The sequence below is a fragment of the Aulonocara stuartgranti genome, assembly GCF_965226115.1.
Source record: "Aulonocara stuartgranti genome assembly, chromosome: 3".
Lineage (NCBI taxonomy): Eukaryota > Metazoa > Chordata > Actinopteri > Cichliformes > Cichlidae > Aulonocara > Aulonocara stuartgranti.
Genome location: NC_138941.1, coordinates 12,266,749 through 12,287,868, shown reverse-complemented (window position 1 = coordinate 12,287,868; position 21,120 = coordinate 12,266,749). Strand labels below are relative to the sequence as shown.

The following is a 21,120-nucleotide window of genomic DNA, read 5'->3' as shown; positions in this document are numbered from 1 at the left end:
CCATTCACAGAAGGTGCATTTGTCTAAAAGTGCATATTGCAGGCTGCAAATATAGTCTGTCCGGGAAAGAAAGGTCAGTTTAGCAACATCAGCCTTTCTGCCAACACCGCAGCAGATCGCATTTCTGACCTGTCAAGTGACATTTATGACCAACTGTGTGAGAAAGCCAAATGTTTCAGTGTATACTCAGTCGCTCTTGATGAGACCACAGACATCACCGACACTGCCCAGCTCCCAATGTATGTCCGTGGTGTTGATGACAGTTTTGAAGTGATGGAGGAGCTGCTCACAGTAATTCCAATGCATGGCCAGACCACCGCTCAGCAGATATTTACAAGCTGTGTGATGCCATTGAGAATGTTGGTTTGCCATGGAAGAGGTTTGTTGGAATAACAACAGATGGAGCGCCATCAATGACAGGGAGGAAACATGGACTGGTGGCACAAAACAAACTGGAAGAGGAAGGCGTGGAGGAGGCCATTGCTCTGCACTGCATCATCCATCAGCAGGTCCTTTGCAGCAAATGCCTGAAGTTTGACAATGTGATGTCTATTGTTGTGAAATGCATCAACCAAATCAGATCCAGGGGCTTAAAGCACCGAAGGTTCTGTGCTTTTTTAGAGGAAATGGAGTCAGAATATGGGGATGTGCTCGACTTCACTGAGGTACGTTGGCTCAGCAGGGGAAATGTATTAAAGAGACTTTTTGAGTTGAGAGCAGAAGTGAAGCCTTCATGGAGAAGGATGGAGTTAGTGTTCCTGTGCTAACTGATCCCAAATGGCTCATGGACTCAGCTTTTCTTGTTGATATGACACAAGAGCTTAATGTACTGAACAAGACGTTACAAGGCCAGGGGCAACTTGTCAGTGCTGCCTATGACAACGTGAGAGCATTCTCCACAAAACTGGCGCTCTGGAAAGCTCAGCTCTCTCAGACAAACCTTTGCCATTTCCCAGCATGCAAGGCACTCGTGGATGCAGGCACACCATTCAGTGCTGACGAGTATGTTGATGTCATTTTGAGGCTACAGGAGGAATTTGATCACAGATTTGCTGACTTCAAGACACACAGAGCCACCTTTCACATTTTTGCGGACCCCTTCTCCTTTGATGTGCAAGATGCCCCTTCTGTGCTTCAAATGGAGCTCATTGAGCTGCAGTGCAACTCTGAACTCAAAGCAAAGTTCAGGGAGGTGAGTGGAAAAGCAGACAAGCTTGGACAATTTTTGAGAGGATTGAGCCCTAGTTTCCCTCGGCTTTCCCGAATGTTCAAGCGGACCATGTGCCTTTTTGGTAGCACATACTTGTGCCAAAAGCTCTTCTCCACTTTGAACTTCAATAAGTCCAAGTACAGGTCCAGACTTACGGATGATCATCTTCAAGACATATTGAGGGTCGCAACTGCTTCCTTCCTCCCTTTTTTAACCATGCCTTTATTGTGGAAAACCTTTCCTTATAACAATATGAGCAGCTAATGCTAATTTGATGTGAATTAGCATTATATTAGTGAGGAGTTAATGCTAAGTAGGCTACCATTAGCAGCTAAAGCTAATTTGAGGTGAATAAGCATTAGTAGCTTGTGCTAATACCCTTTTCTCTTGTGTTATAATGATGTGAGACGTTAATGCTAAATAGGCTTCCATGAGTGACTCCTTTCCCTTGCATTATAAAGATGTAAAGAGTTTATGCTAAGTAAGCTGCCATTAGCAGCTAATGCTAATACTGTTTTCCCTTTCTTTATACAACTTGAGCAGCTATTGCTAAGAAGGCCACTTTTCTCTGCTAAGGATTTGTGTGACCATGATAGAAACTCTGATAAGCTAATGCTGCTAAGCTAATGCTGTTTATGGGCCCTGTTAGAATCAATATTTCATTCTCATACTGTAGTTTGAGAACAATAACAGAAAAATGTTCACTTGAGAACAAATTTATTGTGAATTCAGCTGTGAATGTACATTTTGTCATTATTTAAGCTTCCATTTCCAAATGTTAGCTGACACTTTATTAGGTACACTGGTATCTATATCAGGTACACCTGTGACCTAAATGTTCCCGCAAACAGACTCCTTGGAGACCCCTACATAAATATCCATGAACTATCCAGCTAGACTAGTGTGTCTGTCCCTGAAAATATTCCTGCATGTGTGATTGTTCATGTGTCATCTGCCCGAAACAAACAGGAAGTGAGTGAAAGACACAGGAAATGTTTCCAGCTCTTCCTCCTCTATCAGATTTTCTCTCCATACCTGAGAGTGTCCAGTCTCCAGCCTGGATCCTTCAGTCCAGCCGAGAGCAGCTTCATTCCTGAGGGACCTGGATGATTGTAGCTCAGGTCCAGCTCTCTCAGATGGGAGGGGTTGGAGCTCAGAGCTGAGGCCAGAGAAGTACAGCCTTCCTCTGTGATCAGACAGCCTGACAGACTGCAGACACACAAAACAACAATCTATCTGTCAACAGTTGTTTTCTCTTTGTCACAATAACAATAACATCTATCCATCCATTATAACTTTATTTATAAGTGACAATACCCAACAGACAACAACAGTCATCTGAAGCTGTTTAACAGTGTAAGGTGACCGCCTCCACTGTGAGCAGCACTTGGTGATGGTGGGAAGAAGAACTCCCTTTGACACAAAGATCCTCCCAGTGAAAACAGGCTCCAGGAGGAGCATCTACCATGACTGGTTGCAGGGTGAGGGGAAAGAGAAGAGATGAGCTCAGAGAGACAAGAACAAAACAGAGAGACAAAAGTTAAGGACATGCAGTAGTGACATATAAAAGCATCAGGAGTGAAAAGAGGGGAGAAGAAAGCAGAGCATCATGGGAAGTCCATCAACAGCCTGAGCCTATAGCAGCATAACTAAGGGATGGTTCAGGGTCACCTGATCCAGCTCGAACTATAAGCTTTATCAAAAAGGAAAGTTTGAAGCTGATCTTCAAAGTAGAGAGGGTGTCTGTCTCCTGAACTCAAACTGGGAGCTGCTTCCACACCCAGTCCAACATAGCCAGGCTTTCTGCTTCAGGATCTGTGCACGCTCACAGAACAAGGAGACCTTTAAACATCATTTCACTAACTGGATGGACTGAGCTCAGCCTACAGATGAACTGGTGCCAGAGATCATAAAGAACATCAAACAGTCAAATTCAACACTTTAATGGAAATATGAGATTAATGCTGCAGACAATCATGAAGCTGCTGAATTCATGAACATCAAGAATGCAGCGAGTGGTAAAATAAAGATTTGACCTCAGTGTGCTCAGTGTTCCTGTCTATTCCTAACATATTCCTAACATGATAGCTGCACTTTAGAGCTCTAAAACTGGAACTGACACATGTTTAAACTCTACATGTTACTCAGTACATTCAGTTCTGACACTCGCCCACAGTCCAACAAAGGAAACATGGAGATCACATCAGTTTGTCACCAAAGTCTAATTATTAGGGCAACTTAACCTGTTATTATCTCGTTAACTCATTAACTGATTAACGTCAGCAATTATTTTAATCACAGTTTTTAAAATCATGATTATTGTGAAAGTGCTCACTGGCTCTGAATATAAAAGCCATGGGTCACAGGAGGGATGTTGATCAGTGCTGGCTTGAAATGGGCGTCATTATGCGTCTCAGCCAATGGGAGCATTGAGGGTGGGCCTAATACTACTGCAGCGCTCACATGACCCGGGACAGAAAGAAAGGGGCGGGGACAGAAACATGGAGACAGGTACAGATCTTTGACATGTTCATTTTAAACTGTTCCAGGAGGCAGTGTTGATACAACTAAAGTTATCTGTTGTTGAAGAAGTCGGTCTGAGGAACGTTCTTAGGATCAACAAATGACGGCATGTATGAGCCTCAAGACGCAGCATCACAAGAAGAACACATGAGCTGTAGAAAAAGGAGAGACTACGAAAGCCACGGCGTTACAACGTGAACATGCTTGATCAGAGTGTGATTGTGAACAGGAGGAAGACTCAGCTGAGAACAGTGTGGTGGATACAGAGCAGAGCCCACCATCAGTACAGAGGCCTGTCCATTAGAGTGCTGCTCCAACATGCAGCACATGTACTTGGCCACAGCTGCAACATCTGTACCTGTGAAAGCTTCTTCTCTGTTGCTGCTCATATTGTGCAGAAGAAGAGAGTTTCTTTATCATCAGAAAATGTCAATGAGCTTGTGAGTCTTAGCAGCTGGCTCGGTGCAGAGGAGGAAGAACATGTCAGTCAGAGGAAGATAAATGCAGTTCATGTTGTCAACTCAACCTGGACTGTTGAAAGAGTTTTTCTTTGTCTGGTTTCTGACTGAGATTCTCCAAAGGAAATCCAGCACAAAGACACACTTCACACACTCAAAGTCCTGCACAGTAAATGAGCTGATGAGCGTTTGTGCTGCTGCCTGATAACAGAACAATAGTTCTGCTGCTTCCTGTTCTGCAAACACACATTTATAAATGTTCACTTGCTGTTGATCAAAGGTATGTTGGTGGCTCTGGACGCTGAGGGAACTTTGTAAAAAACTAGATCAAATGTTAACGTCCTGGCAGAGGCAAAGAACTTTGATTTGATATTTGATTAGATTCATGTTTCAGCTCAGACTGACAGAAATATTTGAACTGCTGCTGTGTTAAAGGGAACACTGCTGTTAGAAAGCACCTGATCTGTTTCTGCACACTGAATGTTGCACTTCTCATACTGCAGTACTATTAAAATAAGTACACAATGCACTACTTTTGAACTCATGACTGAATGTTGCTGTAACAAAGCCATTAATGTGATTCAAAGTGTTCATGGTTTCCCAGCACAACAAATGATTGCACAAGTGTGACTGATCCACTTTCTAATGTGTGTGTAGCCCACACTGTGTGTCACTGTGTCACAGGTGAGTCTGTGTGTCCAGGTTCTATGAGGACAACAGGATATAGTGACTGAGTCCAGCAGCTTAAAGTCTGACTCCATCCTCCATTTAAATAACTCACAGCAACAACTGAATAGCTTTGCCTTTGTGTAGCTGACACTTCATTTTAATGTCCTTCTATTCTGGTTCATCTGGTCTCAGTTTCTATAAGCACACAGGTTTCATCAGGACTCTATGACCTCAGTAATCTTTGCTGGGCCTTAATGCTCTGAACAAAGCTGCACATCACAAGACTAAATAGAAATGAATCAGTCTTTCATTCTCACTGCTGTTTGACTTCAGCTCTCAATGTCCCACCATAACCCATGGAAAGAATTACTGTCCATCCAGGCTGCTGAACATGAAGCTGAAGAAGGTGGAGTATTGTGAGGGCTGATGGAGATGATGATGAGGAATCCAGGAGCAGTGGGTGGATGGCAGCATCAGCATGAAGGATCAGTGTGAGAACACATCATCATCCACAAAGGAAACCAGTCTGAGTGTCTGACGCTCTTGTTAGAAAGACGCAGTCCCAGCAGTTAGCTTGTCTGCTAGTTAGCTGAGAGCTAACTCACTTGTACATTGAATACCAAACTGTGTAAACCAGGGGTGTCAAACATATGGCCCGTGGGCCAAATCAAGCCCTTGACATAATTTCATATGTCAAATATTGATGAATTTTCAGGCTTGCTGATAATCAATGTGAGCACGGCTGAGATGTTATTCTGATGAGCAAACCATGTGGCCAAACACTTTAAGAGACAGACTGGGATCATACCATTATGTGAAAGAGGACGGAAATGTCCCATAGACAGCAAGGGTAGTGGTAGAGACCAGTACACAGAGAAATGGGAGCTGTACTGAAATGCAAGCGTGTCAGGAAAGAGTGAAAAGGCAAAATGAGCAGCATCTGGCTGCATTTCAGTGATATTGGAGACCACAAAGCTGAGTGCAACATTTATACAGGAGATATACAGGAGACGCTGAGAGTAGAACTGATAAAATTAGGAGCTGGCTAAAGTGAGACCCATTTTTATTTCCACCCATTTTCCACTGTGGAGGACAAAAGGTTTCAAACTGGTCCAGGTCTTAAACCTCACGTGTTCTTCCTAATAGCAGTAAATGGATAGAAATAAGGCTTTCATGAAAACACTGAATAAAACTTGCTGCCTTTAAAAAGACTAAATGTACAGTTCAGTATTGAATACTACATAAAATAAACTATATATAAAGTGTGTCTGAATGGCAGAGATGCAGAAATATGTGCATGTAGCACAGAGCCACGGCTCAGTGTCTGAATGAGTCTCACAGACCTGAATGTGCTGTTGAAGCCATTTATAATTATAACGTAATTCTTTACTCGTTTGATCTGCTCCTTACCACAAGCCACCAGACGTAGAAGGTTTTGGACTTTTAACTATATTTTCTGAAGTTTTACAACTTTTCTTACTGTTAGAAACCTCGTTATGGCCATTCATGCTGTACAAAGTAATTAGACATGTGTGGTATCTACAGAAACGTCAGGATCTCAGCTAAAAGTTCACAAAACCATCTCAACAACCACCAAACAGCTAAAACAGCAGGTGAACAGATCACACAAAAAAGATGTAAACACAAATCCCCCTGATCATCTGTTTTTTAAACATGAAGCGTCGTTTTGGACGTTCATTTACTGCTGGTTCAGTGAATTTTGGTTGGACAGTGATGAAACCTGCAGCCTCAGAATCTGTGAGAAGTCTGCTTTCAGCACCCAACAGCATTGTTGTGTTGTGTGGATTCACCTCTGCAAACTCATCACTGTTTCACCATCATGTTTCTACTTAGACAATAACAAAGGAAGCAGTTCCCAAGAACTACTTCTTGTCTTGTTAACATAAGAGTACGTTGCCCTTCAAAACACCTCCACTTCTCCTCTTATTAGAGGACTGCCTTATTATTAATCTGCTAATTCTGTCAGTTGATGAAAGAAAAATGCTTGATCTCACCTGAGAGTTTCCAGTGTACAGCGTGGACTCTTCAGTCCTTCAGACAGAAGCTTCACGCCTGAATCCTTCAGGTTACTGTTACTCAGGTCCAGCTGTCTCAGATTAGAGGTCTGAGAGCTGAGACCTGAGGCCAGAGCTTCACAGCTTCTCTCTGACAGGTCACAGTGACTCAGTCTGAAAAATAATAGATAAACAATTACAAAAATAAAACACTTATGTTGAAGTGTAATGAGATACTATTATTTTTAGCAATATTTCATCTTGTTTTGTCAGGAAACTGAGCACTGATGCAGAACAACATGTGGAGAGAATCAGAGGAGAAGAAGTGAAGAGAGAACAGCAGTAAAACAACACTGAATTGTTCAGTGTGCTTTTGATATCAACAGAATGTGTCAAACTTCTTTATTTTGTATTTGTTTTAGTAGAATTGATGATTATCACTTAGATAACAACTACAGGCCAGGTCTAAATTGCACTTTGGTGACAGTTACACCCAGAAATATTTCAGAAACGTGGACAATTTGTGCTCCATTGTATTCAGTATTGAACAAACTGAGTACCGATGACCACTTAATATTTTTGATATTTTATTTGAGTTGTTCCACCTGATCTGTGTTAACTAGAATAAACATTTAAAAGCTAAAGCTATGATCACATATGTACTTACAGAGCTTTGTTGGAGGCTTTGACCACTGGCAGCAGCCTCAGAAGAGCCTCCTCTGAAGCAGAGTATTTCTGCAGGTCAAACACATCCAGATCTTCTTCTGATGACAGTAAGATGAAGACCAGAGCTGACCACTGAGCAGGAGACAGTTCATCTGTGGAGAGACTTCCTGATCTCAGGGACTGTTGGATCTCCTCCACTAGAGAACGATCATTCAGTTCATTCAGACAGTGGAACAGATTGATGCTTTTCTCTGCAGACAGATTCTCACTGAGCTTCTTCTTGATGTACTGGACTGTTTTCTTATTGGTCAGTGAGCTGCTTCCTGTCTGTGTCATCAGACCTCGTAGGAGAGTCTGATTGGTCTGCAGTGAAAGACCCAGGAGGAAGCGGAGGAACAAGTCCAGGTGTCCATTTGGACTCTGTAAGGCCTTCTCCACAGCACTCTGGTGGAGAGACTCTTTTTTTCTAAAAAAACTAGACCGCTTGGATGTTGTTTGTTGTTGTTCCATCAGATTGAGTCCAGAGTTGATGAAGGTCAGATGGACATGAAGAGCAGCCAGAAACTCCTGAACACTCAGATGGATGAAGCAGAACACCTTGTCCTGGTACAGTCCTCTCTCCTCTTTAAAGATCTGTGTGAACACTCCTGAGTACACTGAGGCTGCTCTGATATCGATGCCACACTCTGTCAGGTCTGATTCATAGAAGATCAGGTTTCCTTTCTGCAGCTGATCAAAAGCCAGTTTTCCCAGAGACTCCATCATCTTCCTGCTCTCTGGACTCCAGTGTGGATCTGTCTCAGCTCCTCCATCATACTTGACCTTCTTCACTTTTGCCTGAACCACCAGGAAGTGGATGTACATCTCAGTCAGGGTCTTGGGCAGCTGTCCTCCCTCTCTGGTTTCCAGCACATCCTCCAGAACTGTAGCAGTGATCCAGCAGAAGACTGGGATGTGACACATGATGTGGAGGCTTCGTGATGTCTTGATGTGGGAGATGATGCTGCTGGCCTGCTCCTCATCTCTGAATCTCTTCCTGAAGTACTCCTCCTTCTGTGGGTCAGTGAACCCTCTGACCTCTGTCACCATGCCAACACAGTCAGGAGGGATCTGATTGGCTGCTGCAGGTCGTGTGGTTATCCAGAGGCGAGCAGAGGGAAGCAGTTTCCCCCTGATGAGGTTTATCAGCAGCACATCCACTGAGGTGGACTTTCTAGGGTCAGTTAGGATTGTAGTTTTGTGGAAGTCCAGAGGAAGTCGACACTCATCCAGACCATCAAAGATGAACACAACCTGGAAGTCTTCAAAGCTGCAGATTCCTGCTTCTTTGGTTTCAGTAAAGAAGTGATGAACAAGTCCCACCAAGCTGAACTTTTCCTCTTTCAGCACATTCAGCTCTCTGAAAGTGAATGGAAATATGAACTGGATGTCCTGGTTGGCTTTGTCTTCAGCCCAGTCCAGGCTGTATTTCTGTGTTAAGACTGTTTTCCCAATGCCAGCCACTCCCTTTGTCAGCACTGTTCTGATTGGTTCATCTCTGCCAGGTGAGGCTTTAAAGATGTCTTCTTGTCTGATTGTTGTTTCTGGTCTGTCTGGTTTCCTGGATGCTGTTTCAATCTGTCTGACCTCATGTTCATCATTGACCTCTGCAGTCCCTCCCTCTGTGATGTAGAGCTCTGTGTAGATCTGATTCAGGAGGGTTGGGTTTCCTGCTTTAGCGATGCCCTCAAACACACACTGGAACTTCTTCTTCAGGGTGGATTTAAGGTTACGATGACAAACAGCAGCTGGAAGTTCTGAATGAGAAGAAAAATAAACACTCAATTCCAAAAAGAACTAATCTTTAAAACATGTTGCTCCATCTTCCATCTCTGGAAAATGTTCATTTATCCAGCAGCTTAAATCTTTACATAAATCCTCTTACTGCTCTGCAGACGGTCAGCCAGCTCCTCCTGCTTCATTCTCCTCAGGAAGTCCACTGTGATCTTCACAAATGCCTCTCTGCTGCTGCTCCTCTGACTCTCTAAGCATTCTGGGTAATCTGGACTCAGAACCTTCTGGATCTTCTTCAGCTCGTTCTTCACAAAAGTGATGATGTTGTCCTCCAGCAGCTGGAACAGAATATTTATGAATGAGCCAATCAGACTGAAATCATGGAGCCAAACATCAGATCCATGTTGGACACACTGACGATCCACTGGTCTACAAAGAGCAGCATGGAGATGACTGTGAACAGAACAGATGTAACAGTAGTTGTTGTACATGTACAGACCATAAATATGGAGTCCAGCTGTGTTTGATGCTGCTGGGCAGACTGACCACTGGGAACCTCTGAGCTCTGCTGCTCCACTCTGTGGAGGAACCATGAAGGATTAGATCAACACAGGATAAAGATCCAGGAGTTTCTGCTCAAATAACTTCATCTGAATCAAGTCTGTCAAGTTTTAAACTCTCAGATTGTGAACATATCAGTAATTTTCAGTCTGTTTTCATGGACGTCCTTTCAGTGGTGATGTCAGGGATGATTTTGAAGAAGCTCATCAAACTGAACCATCAGCAGATCACTGCTCCAAAACCAGAACATGATCCGAGTCTCCCTCCACCACCAGAACACCAGCTTTACTAACGTGGTAGATCAGTGTAGTACAGATCAATAACTGATGAGTCATTTGATCAAAATCACTGAGTGCTTCACGTCTGACCCTCTGATGCTTCTGTAGACATTTTGCATATTTAATGAATGTCTGACAGTTTTACATTCATTCTATGAACACAGTGGAAATGTTGTGTTATAGTCTCCATGTTGTTTCCAGCATCATAAATTCTTAAGTTCAGAAAATTAGATTCTTTCTTCACAGCTGAAAAACAACAACATTTATTCTCTATTGAAATCTGCATCGTCCACTCCAAAGGTCACAATCTGAAGGTAACATCTGGTTTTGTTCCCTGTGGTTAACTCTGAGCATCAGTATGGTGGGATTTATCCACTACATCCACACCACTGTGGTTCAGTGTTGTCCTGATGGAGTAACAGCAGCCAGTATGATCCAGGCTTTAGCTGCTGGGTCTCTGTGTGACCTCTCAGACTGTTTAACAGATCAGACACAAAGAGAATCAGAGCAGCTCTGTTCTTTAAAGACAAACATGAACCCACTCAGGTCACACTTTCCCCACAGATATGAGCATCACTGTCCTCAAACAGCAAATGACCAAGTCGAACATTTGGATCTTTTCTCTTTCATTGTTTTCTTTTTAATGAATCTTTGTAACAATCTGAGGATGTTTCAGGTCATATTTATCCAGGAAACACAAACATGTAAAGGAGTCATCACAGCTCTCTGACCTCGTTGCTCCAGGTTCACCACTGAAGAGTGGAGGGTGATCTTTGGACCGGTCACTCCTCACAGACGGACAGCTGGACCCTGCAGACTGTGACCTCTGACCTCTGCAGACACAAACATGATTGAAGCAGCTGTGATCACACAGACTGCAGATAATGCAGCTGTTTCCTGTCAGTAACATCCTCTTAGATTAGAGTTCAGCTTTTTACAGGAAAACTGGACAAAACTGATTTTTGTTACAAACTCATTTTCATTTCCTCTCAGCTCACAAACACAGTCAGACAATCAACCAGAGTCAACACTGATTATAATGTCAGTGCAGAATTATTTCTGTTACTCAGTGAGTTCAGCTCTCTGACCTCGTTGCTCCAGGTTCACCACTGAAGGCTGGATTTAGACCTTTGGACCGGTCACTCCTCACAGACGGACAGCTGGACCCTGCAGACTCTGCTCTGTCCTCCTCTTCCTCCATCATCATCTTCAGTCAGTCTGAGAGGTAAACCACAAACACTCAGTGAGTTCACATTAACAGGAGGAACTGAGTTACAGTCGCTGACCTCTGACCTGTCATGTGACCATGAAACCAGGTCAATATGTCTGTAGGTTCAGTCATCCAGGTCATGTGATCTAAGGAGCTTGGAGAGAAAAGAGACGTCTTTAAGTTTCTGGAAGACGTTTCATCTGAGAAGCTTCTTCAGCTCTAAAACCAAACGGTGGAGAGTCCCAGATATTTAAACCTGAGAGGGAAAGAAAGCATGTCGCTGACCCACCACTGATGTTATTTCAAGGAGGAAACTGAGAGCCTTTGCACCAGGAGCACAAACATCAGCTCCAGCAATGATCCACTGATGTGTTTTTATTCCATGTATGAATGTTGTTATTGACAGAGATGACGTTTGTGTGTCAGTGATGCAGTGACTGTTGTTGTTACCTGTACAGGCTGGTTAGACTCTATGAAACAGATCATACAGATCTCTGCATGTTAGAAGAGACTATTAAAGGTCATGAATGAGACAAAGGCAGGGAGGCGTCCTTTACAGCTAAACAGCAGAGTGAGAGAACAGCCAGCACCTCTACATTTATCACATTATACAGCACATGTATGATACTGACAGGGATGAGAAGAATTTAGTGATTCTGATCCCATCATTGATATTACTTATTGATTCTCAGTAGCTCTGCTCTGACAGTCACCACCATCACTGAGCAGCATATCAAAGACATTTGTGCACATTAACTGCATGTTGTGGCTCAAATGTTTGTGCATGTTGGAGGCATTTCCTCTTTGTTGTGATCAGTGTTGGTCATTACTCAAAACAGTCATTATTACACATATTACACAGAACACTTTAATTAAAAGTAATGGAGTACGTTACTTCATTACTCCTCATAACATTACTTTGATGTTAAAATGAACAAATGAGCATGTAACAACATGAAGCTGAGGTACAGCCCCACACACCAACACAGATCCTGATGAGGTCACGTGATGTTTCTCTGAGTGTTTATGAACACAAATCAAAGATGAAACAGCACAAAGACACTTCAAAGTGATTCTACTGTAGAAACATGAACAGGTAGAAACCTGCAGCCTGACTGCTCATCACTTTGTTACCTGTTCAAGTTCAGCAGCAGCAGCTCACTTTATCATTGTGAAAACAAAAATGTCAAAAACCATTGCTATTCTCTATAAAACAAAGCTGAACAAAAAATCATTACACACACTTTATTGTACTCTGTTGCTTCCATATATGACTTACTGTCTGGAGATATGGGGTAATGCATATAAAACGAACACTCTTCCTATTTTCAAGTTACAAAAAAGAGCTATAAGAATTATAAACCAATCAAACTATATAGAACCAACTAACATTTTGTTTATTAATCTGAATACCCTGAAATTTTATGATTTAGTTGAATATAAAATGTCACAGATAATGTATAAAGCACAAAATAACTTGCTTTGCCCCAGTACTCAGAAGCTGTTCAAAGTCAGAGAGAGTCAATATGACTTAAGGGGAAGAGATTTCTTTAAGAAAAACAAGATAAGGACAAATATAAAGCAGAGATGTGTTTCTGTTAGAGGAGGTAACCTGTGGAATAGTTCTGACAGGGATTTAAAAAGGTGTAGTTCATTTTCCTTGTTTAAAAACATGTTTAAAAATAGAGTATTAGAAAAATATATAAATCAAGAATGAAAAGAGCAAAAAAAAAAAAAAAAACAACCTCTTGATTCTTTTGCTTTGATGTAGTTACTTATCTAAGGTGGAAAGTTTTTTTTTCTTGTTTGTTTGTTTGGTTTTTGCTTTGTTTTCTTATTTGCTTCAGGCCCTGTGTACAGGAGCTGCATGCAAAAAGATATTTTGTGAAAAGGGTTGGCGTAATAAGCAAATGCTTCAGCCAATACCTTTTGATTAGCCTTGTTTCATGCTTTCTTGCTTTATGGTCGATTTTTGTTCTGTTTTCACTGAGATATTTGAATGCGAATCAATAAAATCAAAATCAAATCACGGTGCTGGTCTGGGGTCAGTGTTTACTCAGCTTTAACCTCACTCTGGGTTCTAGGTTAGCTTAGCTTTAGCTTAGCGTTAGCATGCTGTGTGGCTAGCTTAGCGTCAGAGCTCTGCAGGTGTCTCGTGTGTAAATATTAATCACAGTGACAGTAAAGGAGGTAAAGGGCTGTGACGTCATCACGTACGCTGCGTCCTCTGTGGGCTCTGACTGAACTCAAAGTACAAACTACAAGTACACAAACACGAACGTAGCTCAGAGTGGCGGACACACTCGGCCTCGTTGGTCCAGCTGTGAGTCCGTTACCGTGAACTATGGAGCGGCAGATTTGTGCTGAACTAAGCTGCACACAGCTGATGTTAGCCAGGAAACATTACACACTGACTTTAATGGAGAGACCGGAAATACAAACACACACAGTTTGTTGTGTGAAGAAATCAAACACGAGCTGAACAAACAGTAAAGTTCCTAAAGACAAACTGTTAAAGGAGGAAACAAAGCAAACTTACAGTTTCTTCACACCAACAACAAGCTCCACTCCACGAAGTTCAGGAAGTGAAAGAAAACTTTGAGCAGGAAGGAAACACCCAAAGAGACGTTTGAGGACAATCAGGAGCATTGGCACACTGTGCTGCGTTCAGTTGCACCTCGGAAACTCCAAACCTCTGGCAGGCTGTGATTTATTTCTGCTGGTTTTCCTGTTTGAAGCACAAACATCCGTCATCACTTTGTTGTTGTTCTTCCTGCAGCGTTTAAATATTTCAGCACTGAACTGATGTTTCTTCAAAGCTCATTTCAACCTGTTGAAGTCATGAATGAAAGTGCAGACTGAGAGTGGATCACATGATGTTTGAGGTGTGTCATGTGACATGTTCAGTATTGTCACACATGTCTAGATTGTCCCTGATATCATAACTGCTCAAACACTGATGATTATATTTGAAGAATTATTCCTGATGGCAGCAAAGTTTGAATGGAGCTCTCTGTCTGTGCTGATTTGTCGCCCTCTGGAGGTCAAAGCACAAACTGCATGATGTCACTGTAACCACCACAGTGACAGGAAGTGTTTTTATGACTGAAACACTGAAATGATGCTAACGGCTGTCGTTAGGCTCACTGACAGCAGTGCTGATGTGTTCATGTCAAACACTGGCTCAGGTCAGGCTCCTTCATCCTTCTCCAGCGTGAGGCCGCCCTCAGACCCACAGGAGCTCTGACCTTTGACCTCCTGACCCTAACCATTTTAGTCTTGTTGCATCTTTAAATGCAAATCCTGTGAAATGGTCAGGGGCGGCTCTAGAGAAATTTTCTTAGGGTGGCAAAATCAAAGCCTTTTTCCCCCCAAACACATATGCAGGTGGTTACATGTGGTTAAAATGATTCAAATGCAGTAAGTATGCACGTTTTTCATATAAATATAGTCTATAACTTAATTATTGTCTGTACCCACATGATTACACACTTTAGTTACATGAAACATGTGAGTTTTGATGTTATGTACTGTACAGCCTGTATATTAAATACATATGTAGCCCAATAAGTATAAACTCCAGAAAGCTACACAACATGGGGCGCTTCATTTACAAACACAAGTCTAACTTAAGTTTCACTGTTTTTGTTAGAAAACTGTCACATTGTTGCAGCTTAAATGACACAAAATGTCAGAAATCTGCACTGTCATGAACAAACATGTAAACCTCATTTTTCATGATTTGTTGGATTCACCCTCTGAGGTCTGAAACACAACCGGACATTTGTGACTCCTTTGAGTTTACGTTTGTATTTCACCCTCAGATTGTTTCATTTTATTTTTTCCTCCTCTTGCTTTGTTTGTATCTTTTCAGCTCAACTGAATTTAGTTGTTTTTTCACTGACATACTGCATTAGTATTACTATTACTATTAATGTAACTATTACTGATCTGAAATCACACAAAGAACCTAAAATCCTAGCAGTATTTTTTACTGTAAAAAAACCACAGACGTGTTGGGTAAATGTTTATAACTTGAAATGCAAATATAAATTGTACATTTTGTAAACAGATACAACTATTTATCTAAAAATGCAGCCAATACACCTGCTGTTTTTTCATTTTCTACAACCATTTAAAATAGCACTCACCTTCCTTCATTTCCACAGTGTAACATCCACCCACCTGTGTAAAATCAGAAATTCCCATGGTGTTGTTCAAAATGTGCTCTGGCACAATCATAAGCATCACTTGCTACTGAAAACAAGAAGAAAGCCGTCCTGCTATGGGCTGAACCATTTGTTAATGTGGAGGGGGGGACACTATGGAATATATCCAGTTCTAGCATTTATATTCACTGCTGACTGTAACTACGCTCAAACTGTTAAACTTATTTTAATAAATAACACTGTCATATGCAAAACTGGGGTGGCACTTGGGGTGGCAAGGGATCATTTTAGGGTGGCACTTGCCACCCCATGCCACCCTTCTAGATCCGCCCCTGCTGATGAAGCCAACAGGTTCGCTTCATTTGCAAAAAGCAGATATGAGTTTCTGAGGCCACAGTCTTCTGTGGCAGAAGGGGAATCAGGGGAAGCCCTGGAGGAGTCCACCACCCACCAGAAACAGGTCTGAGCTCTCACTGCAGTGGTAAAGGGGCTACACAGCCCACATGAGGCTGAGGGATGCAGCCTTCTGTCAGACTGTCACTAACACAGAGAAACACCCGTGTACACTCATACTCATGGGCACATACACCAATCAACCTAACCCCACTAACTGCTCGTCTTTGGACTGTGGGAGCCAGAGAACCCAGAGAGGACCCAGACATGGGGAGAGCATGCAAACAGCTTAGATGTTGGATTTGAACCCAGAACCTTCTTGCTGTCAGGAAACAGTGCCAACCACTTTTCCACTGTGCTGCCTGTTTGACTCTGATACACCCATTTTTGAGCTCTTAAAAACAGCCCTCCACACAACAGAGACAAACCATAAAGGACTTTGTGGCTTGTAGCAACCAAAGAAAGTTTAAGGTGCAAAATAAAGAGGTTGAAAGGAAAGTAATAAAGGAAACATGTAATTATAACAGTAATGTTGGCTGTGTATCACGTGTGGCATGTCATTGTGGGGCTGGCCTCTGTTGGGATTGAGAATATGTGATGGCGGGGGCAGGGTTGGTTACTGGGGTTTATCCTGATCTCCTGTTTAGTGGAACTGTGCTCCTTTGAATCCACAGCACTAACCTGGCACACACACATAAAATGCATCATTGCTACAGAGCACAGCAGGACTCATTATGAGTGGTGGGGCAGGCTGGATGGTGTTGAGGAGTCGTATCGCAGTGACATTGGCTCCCCTGCTTCACTCTCTCCTGCCCCACTAATGCAACTCACTAATCCCTTTGTCCCCTTTAGGCGGGGCTCACGCTGACAAGATAAAATAAGCTGCACGACTGGTGGGTGGGGGCTGTGCTGTCAGCCCCCCTGGGTCTGCTCCTCTGTGATCCTCAGTGGGCCAGTATGCCTCTCCTGGTAGCTCCATGGGGGATGGTGTGGTGGGTTGGTGGGTGCCATGGCGACTATGTGCGGACTTCACATTTTTGTCTGCTGTGACAGCTCCTTGATCTGGGCGGGGCCAGTGGGGTGTGGGTAGGTCCTTTGTGGGGCTTTGGACGTTGCCTGAATATTGTCAGGCAGCTGGGTGCTGTGCCTCGACCCTTTCTTCCTTTGCATTTGTGGTTTGGTGCCATAAATGCACAACATAGAAGAGCCACCTCGACGGGACAACACTCAGCGGTTCATCTGTCTCTCTTCCACAGCATGTCTTTATCCTGTCTTCCTTCTCTCACCTCAACCAATCACAGCAGATGGCCCCGCCCCTCCCTGAGCCTGGTGCCGGAGGTTTCTTCCTGTTAAAAGGGAGTTTTTTCTTCCCACTGTCGCCAAAGTGCTGCTCACAGGGGGTCATATTGTTGGGTTTTTCTCTGTATGTATTATTGTACGAGCTACCTTACAGTATAAAGCACCTTGAGACGACTGCTGTTGTGATTTGGTGCTGTGTAAATAAAACTGAATTGAATTAAGAAACAACTCTTAGATTCCTCACATGATTCTCCTGTATTCCTACGGGACGCCAAGGTAATATAACATGGAAGTGTGTCGCAGTGCCTGGTGGCCACATGTTACCCATAAACTGTCAACCTGACCGTACTGTAGCTACGTCCAAAGACTAGTTAAAGATTAAAGCTTTTTGGGGGGTTAAATCTGACATAAATAAAGAAAGAATAACATTAAAGTCGATTCTTTTGATCACTGTAGTTCTACTTTGAGGATATGACGTGTAAAAACCCTCAGTCGTGGCTGGTGGATCTCACATTCCTGGTCTTTGTAATTCCAGTTCAATGAAGCCTCATTTTCACCTTTTTCCAGGTAAATTTTCCCAACTGTTCTAATGTCCATGCTGTGGCATTGTCCCATCATTTGTATTTCCTGTTAATGGATTTTTAATATGGTCTGGGAAATTACTATATATGAGTAACTTCCTGTTGTATTGCAGCTTAAGGCCATTGTCACTGAAATAAAGCCCGAGTTGTAATAGTTTGCATCCAGAACGAGGAAAAGGAAGAAACCCAAACACTGCTCAGTGGATGAGTCCGTCCTGGAATAAATACCAGGACAAAACTAAAAAGAAGAGCTTGTTTCCTCGAAGCAACAACAGAAAGCTCTTTGTCTCTACAGATGTTTCTGGGAAACACGTTAACAATATTTAAACATTTGTTCTTAATAAACGTTTTTACTTAATGATGCTTTATGATATTTCTATCTGACCTAATGCAGCAGCGTATCCACATGAACTCTGCAGTGTTTCTACCCAGAGGCCACCGTGGTCCTTCTTTACTAATGCTGAGGGTTTTCTCCCAGCCGTGATAGCCTTTGACAGGTAAACTGAGTCATTCCAGCCCAGTGCAAAAATAACCTCCCTGTCTGCTCTTAACTTCACGCATCGATGCTAAAACGTTGCATAACTGAACCTGCAGACTGTGATCCTGTAGCTGTCGAGGAGAGGGCTTGATGCCGTCCATCTTCTGCTCAATTAACAACGCCTGCAACCTTTTGAGCCTTTGTCCTGCTACAGTCACAAATATAACATCATCACTCTTTATTTGATCCACTACACTGCTGTCATTTCTCTGTTATGGCCCCACAAGGTCACTGAATCAACCCCACAGCATCACGTACAAGTTTTCAAAGCGGTGTTCTGATCTGCTTCGAGTTTTCATCATTTTAGCCAGCCCCTCCGATCTTCTCCAGGTAAACACTACAAAGAAAGAGTTCAGTCTGAATAAAACATCTTGTGCATGTCACACGATACAGCATCCACAGCAGTATACACTGCAAACAGCAGAAGCTCTTCCTTCTTAGCCTTCGGTCCAGCAGTGATGACCTCCTCCTGCTTTTGGTTCACATCACCTTTCTCCTGAAAATCTGAGCTGGGCTTGACAAACCCTCAGCTCAGCGTGATATAAAGGTGGCTCTTCTAGTGTATTTGCCATCTCCTGAGCTCTCATTGTTACCATCTCACATTCTTCTCCAATCCATGGTTAGGGAGCTGCTCATAGGGGGTCATATGATTGTTGGGTTCTTCTCTGTACCTATGAAGCGCCTTGAGGCGACTTTTGTTGTGATTTGGCGCTATATAAATAAAATGGAATTGTCAGGGTCAAAGTTCAGAGGTAAGTTTGTTCAGCAAATGAATGACAATAAATCATACATGTTTGCTGATTCACAGGTTAACAGCCTGGAGGAACAGGGCTGTGTCGTTCCTGTGATGTGATTCAGCTTTATTTCAGCCACTCAACAAAACAACATTATATTATATTTAATATATATTAAATATGTGCCAACTGATTCAGTACGTTTCATGTAGAAATATGTGTGGCAACTTTTTGTTGCAGCAATGATCTCAAAACACGGGGGGGGGGGGGGGCTAAGATGAATGTCTGCTGTGAGGACAGGGGGTGTGCGTGTGCTCAAGTCACGTGACACGTCATTTACGCAACATTTGGTCGATTTAAAAGTTACAGTGAGATAAAATCATGTTATGGATTGCACTCAGTATATTGTGCCGACATGGTGAGATTGTGTCTGTCGAGCCGAGGAGAGCGTCGCAGTGCCAAAAGCTGTAAAATGAACTATCAGGCTGGAGTGTGCTGCCACAGCACAGAGCAGTCACAGAGTCCTGCAGGCAGAAGAGGAGTGATCGTGTTAGCCACCTTACAAAACAAAAAGACATGAAGTGAAAAGCAGAGCGCAGAGTGAGGCAGAAGAAGACAGACTGGGCCAAGTCCTGCATGTGCGAGAGCGAGCGAGACCCGGGACAACGTCATCCACCTCGCCTGGACTAGTCCGCCGGCCGGAGGAGGGACAGTGGCTGCACTGTGCAGCCGAAGACTCACTTTGATCGCGCAGGAAACGAGCGACGCAACCGGTCCACCGTCCGTGCAAACTGCGCCAGGCAGCGTATTGCACGCTGGAGGACACCGAGGAAAGTCACAGTAGGAGCGGCGCTTAGTGAGAGGTGATGTCGGGGGGACATGGCTTCTTCTCCGGTCACCCCAGCATCGCTTGAAGGAGAAACACCTTCACCCACCGGGAACGAGGAGCCCGCGACCACCCGACAGGTACGACACGCCTCCGAGACCCTCTGCGCGCCCGGTAACGTTGTAACGTTTTACCGAAGTTCATTCGCAAACACACCAGTTTAAGATGGACCCGAGAATCAGCACACGGGAGCACTGGTGTCTGACTCAGCAGAAACGGCGCGACGTGCGTGTAATGCTTCGTATTTGATAACGATGGAATAATTCTTTAAAATAAGCACACAGATAAACACTGGTGGGTGGAAAAGCTCGTGTTTTGGTGAAATGAGTCCCGCCTAGTCCGGTCTACACCTCATTCAGCAAACATCTGAGTCACCCTGAGACGCCAGTGCGCGTCCTTGTGATGCAAAAAGCCGTAAGTGACACGCTGTTTACACGCAGGAGCAGTTTAACACATGCAGGTTGTGCCAGTAGGCGTTTCCTTCAATGTGACACCAAACGTGTAAATCAGTGCTGGGAGCGGATGTTGGACCTGATCAGTCTTAATCTGACAAACTGTAGTTCCTGCTCTGTTTCTAATTCAGCCCCATGACAGACAACCAGCATGTTCTCCTGTCACGTGTTATTGACACGCACATATTTAGTCCGTGTGTGGGATGTTAAAGGTGAGTTTGTTCAGGGCACGATCAGACTGAGGCCATTTCAACAGGTGCAAGGAAGTGTTAGTGTGGTTACTACGGCAGCACTGATGCCCTGATGAGTGCACATGGCTGGAATGAAAAGTCAATGCTATGTATAGCATGAACTACTTGTTGTCTAAGGCGGTGCAGAGAGTGAGCAGGAAATATCTGAGGTTGGATATTTCAGTACATACAGAGCTGTGCAGAGACATTAGGATCTTAAACTATTGTCTGTATCTGGCAAAGCGAGAATCTGAGCCTTGTGTACAAACTGTCTGGTGTTTGTTCTGGCAGGAATATGAAACTACTGTGCACAGCATGCTTATTAAGATGGCCCAGGACCAGGTCATCTTGCAGGATGGTAGTGTTACATCGAGAAGGTTCCTCTTTAATTGTTGGATTTCTGTGTGAGTTTTCTCCCTGTGCCTCTGTGGCCTCTCCCCACAGTATCTGTGTTTGTGTTTAAAGTGTTTAAAGT

At 43.4% G+C, this 21,120-nt stretch overlaps 2 protein-coding genes across 3 annotated transcripts in view; one reads left to right on the top strand and one right to left on the bottom strand.

Annotated features, from left to right (window-relative positions):
• LOC309702165 (NACHT, LRR and PYD domains-containing protein 3-like) overlaps positions 1 to 11,517 on the bottom strand; it is a 217,121-nt gene extending 205,604 nt beyond the window's left edge. Inside the window, exons 1-3 of the mRNA XM_082526622.1 lie at positions 11,447 to 11,517; positions 11,242 to 11,371; positions 10,885 to 10,986 (exon numbers count right to left, since the gene is read on the bottom strand). Coding sequence (XP_082382748.1) covers positions 10,885 to 10,986; positions 11,242 to 11,360 — 221 coding nt within the window. The 5' untranslated portion in view covers positions 11,361 to 11,371; positions 11,447 to 11,517. The remainder of the gene's footprint in view (positions 1 to 10,884; positions 10,987 to 11,241; positions 11,372 to 11,446) is intronic.
• Positions 11,518 to 19,760: 8,243 nt separating this feature from the next.
• The window catches only part of LOC309702369 (uncharacterized protein), a 39,249-nt gene continuing 37,889 nt past the window's right edge, over positions 19,761 to 21,120 (top strand). For both annotated transcript variants that reach the window (XR_014275458.1, XM_082527075.1), the window contains exon 1: positions 19,761 to 20,043. Coding sequence is in view for 1 of the 2 variants with exons in the window: in XM_082527075.1 (XP_082383201.1) it covers positions 19,957 to 20,043 (87 nt within the window). In the remaining variant the exon portion in view is untranslated. The remainder of the gene's footprint in view (positions 20,044 to 21,120) is intronic.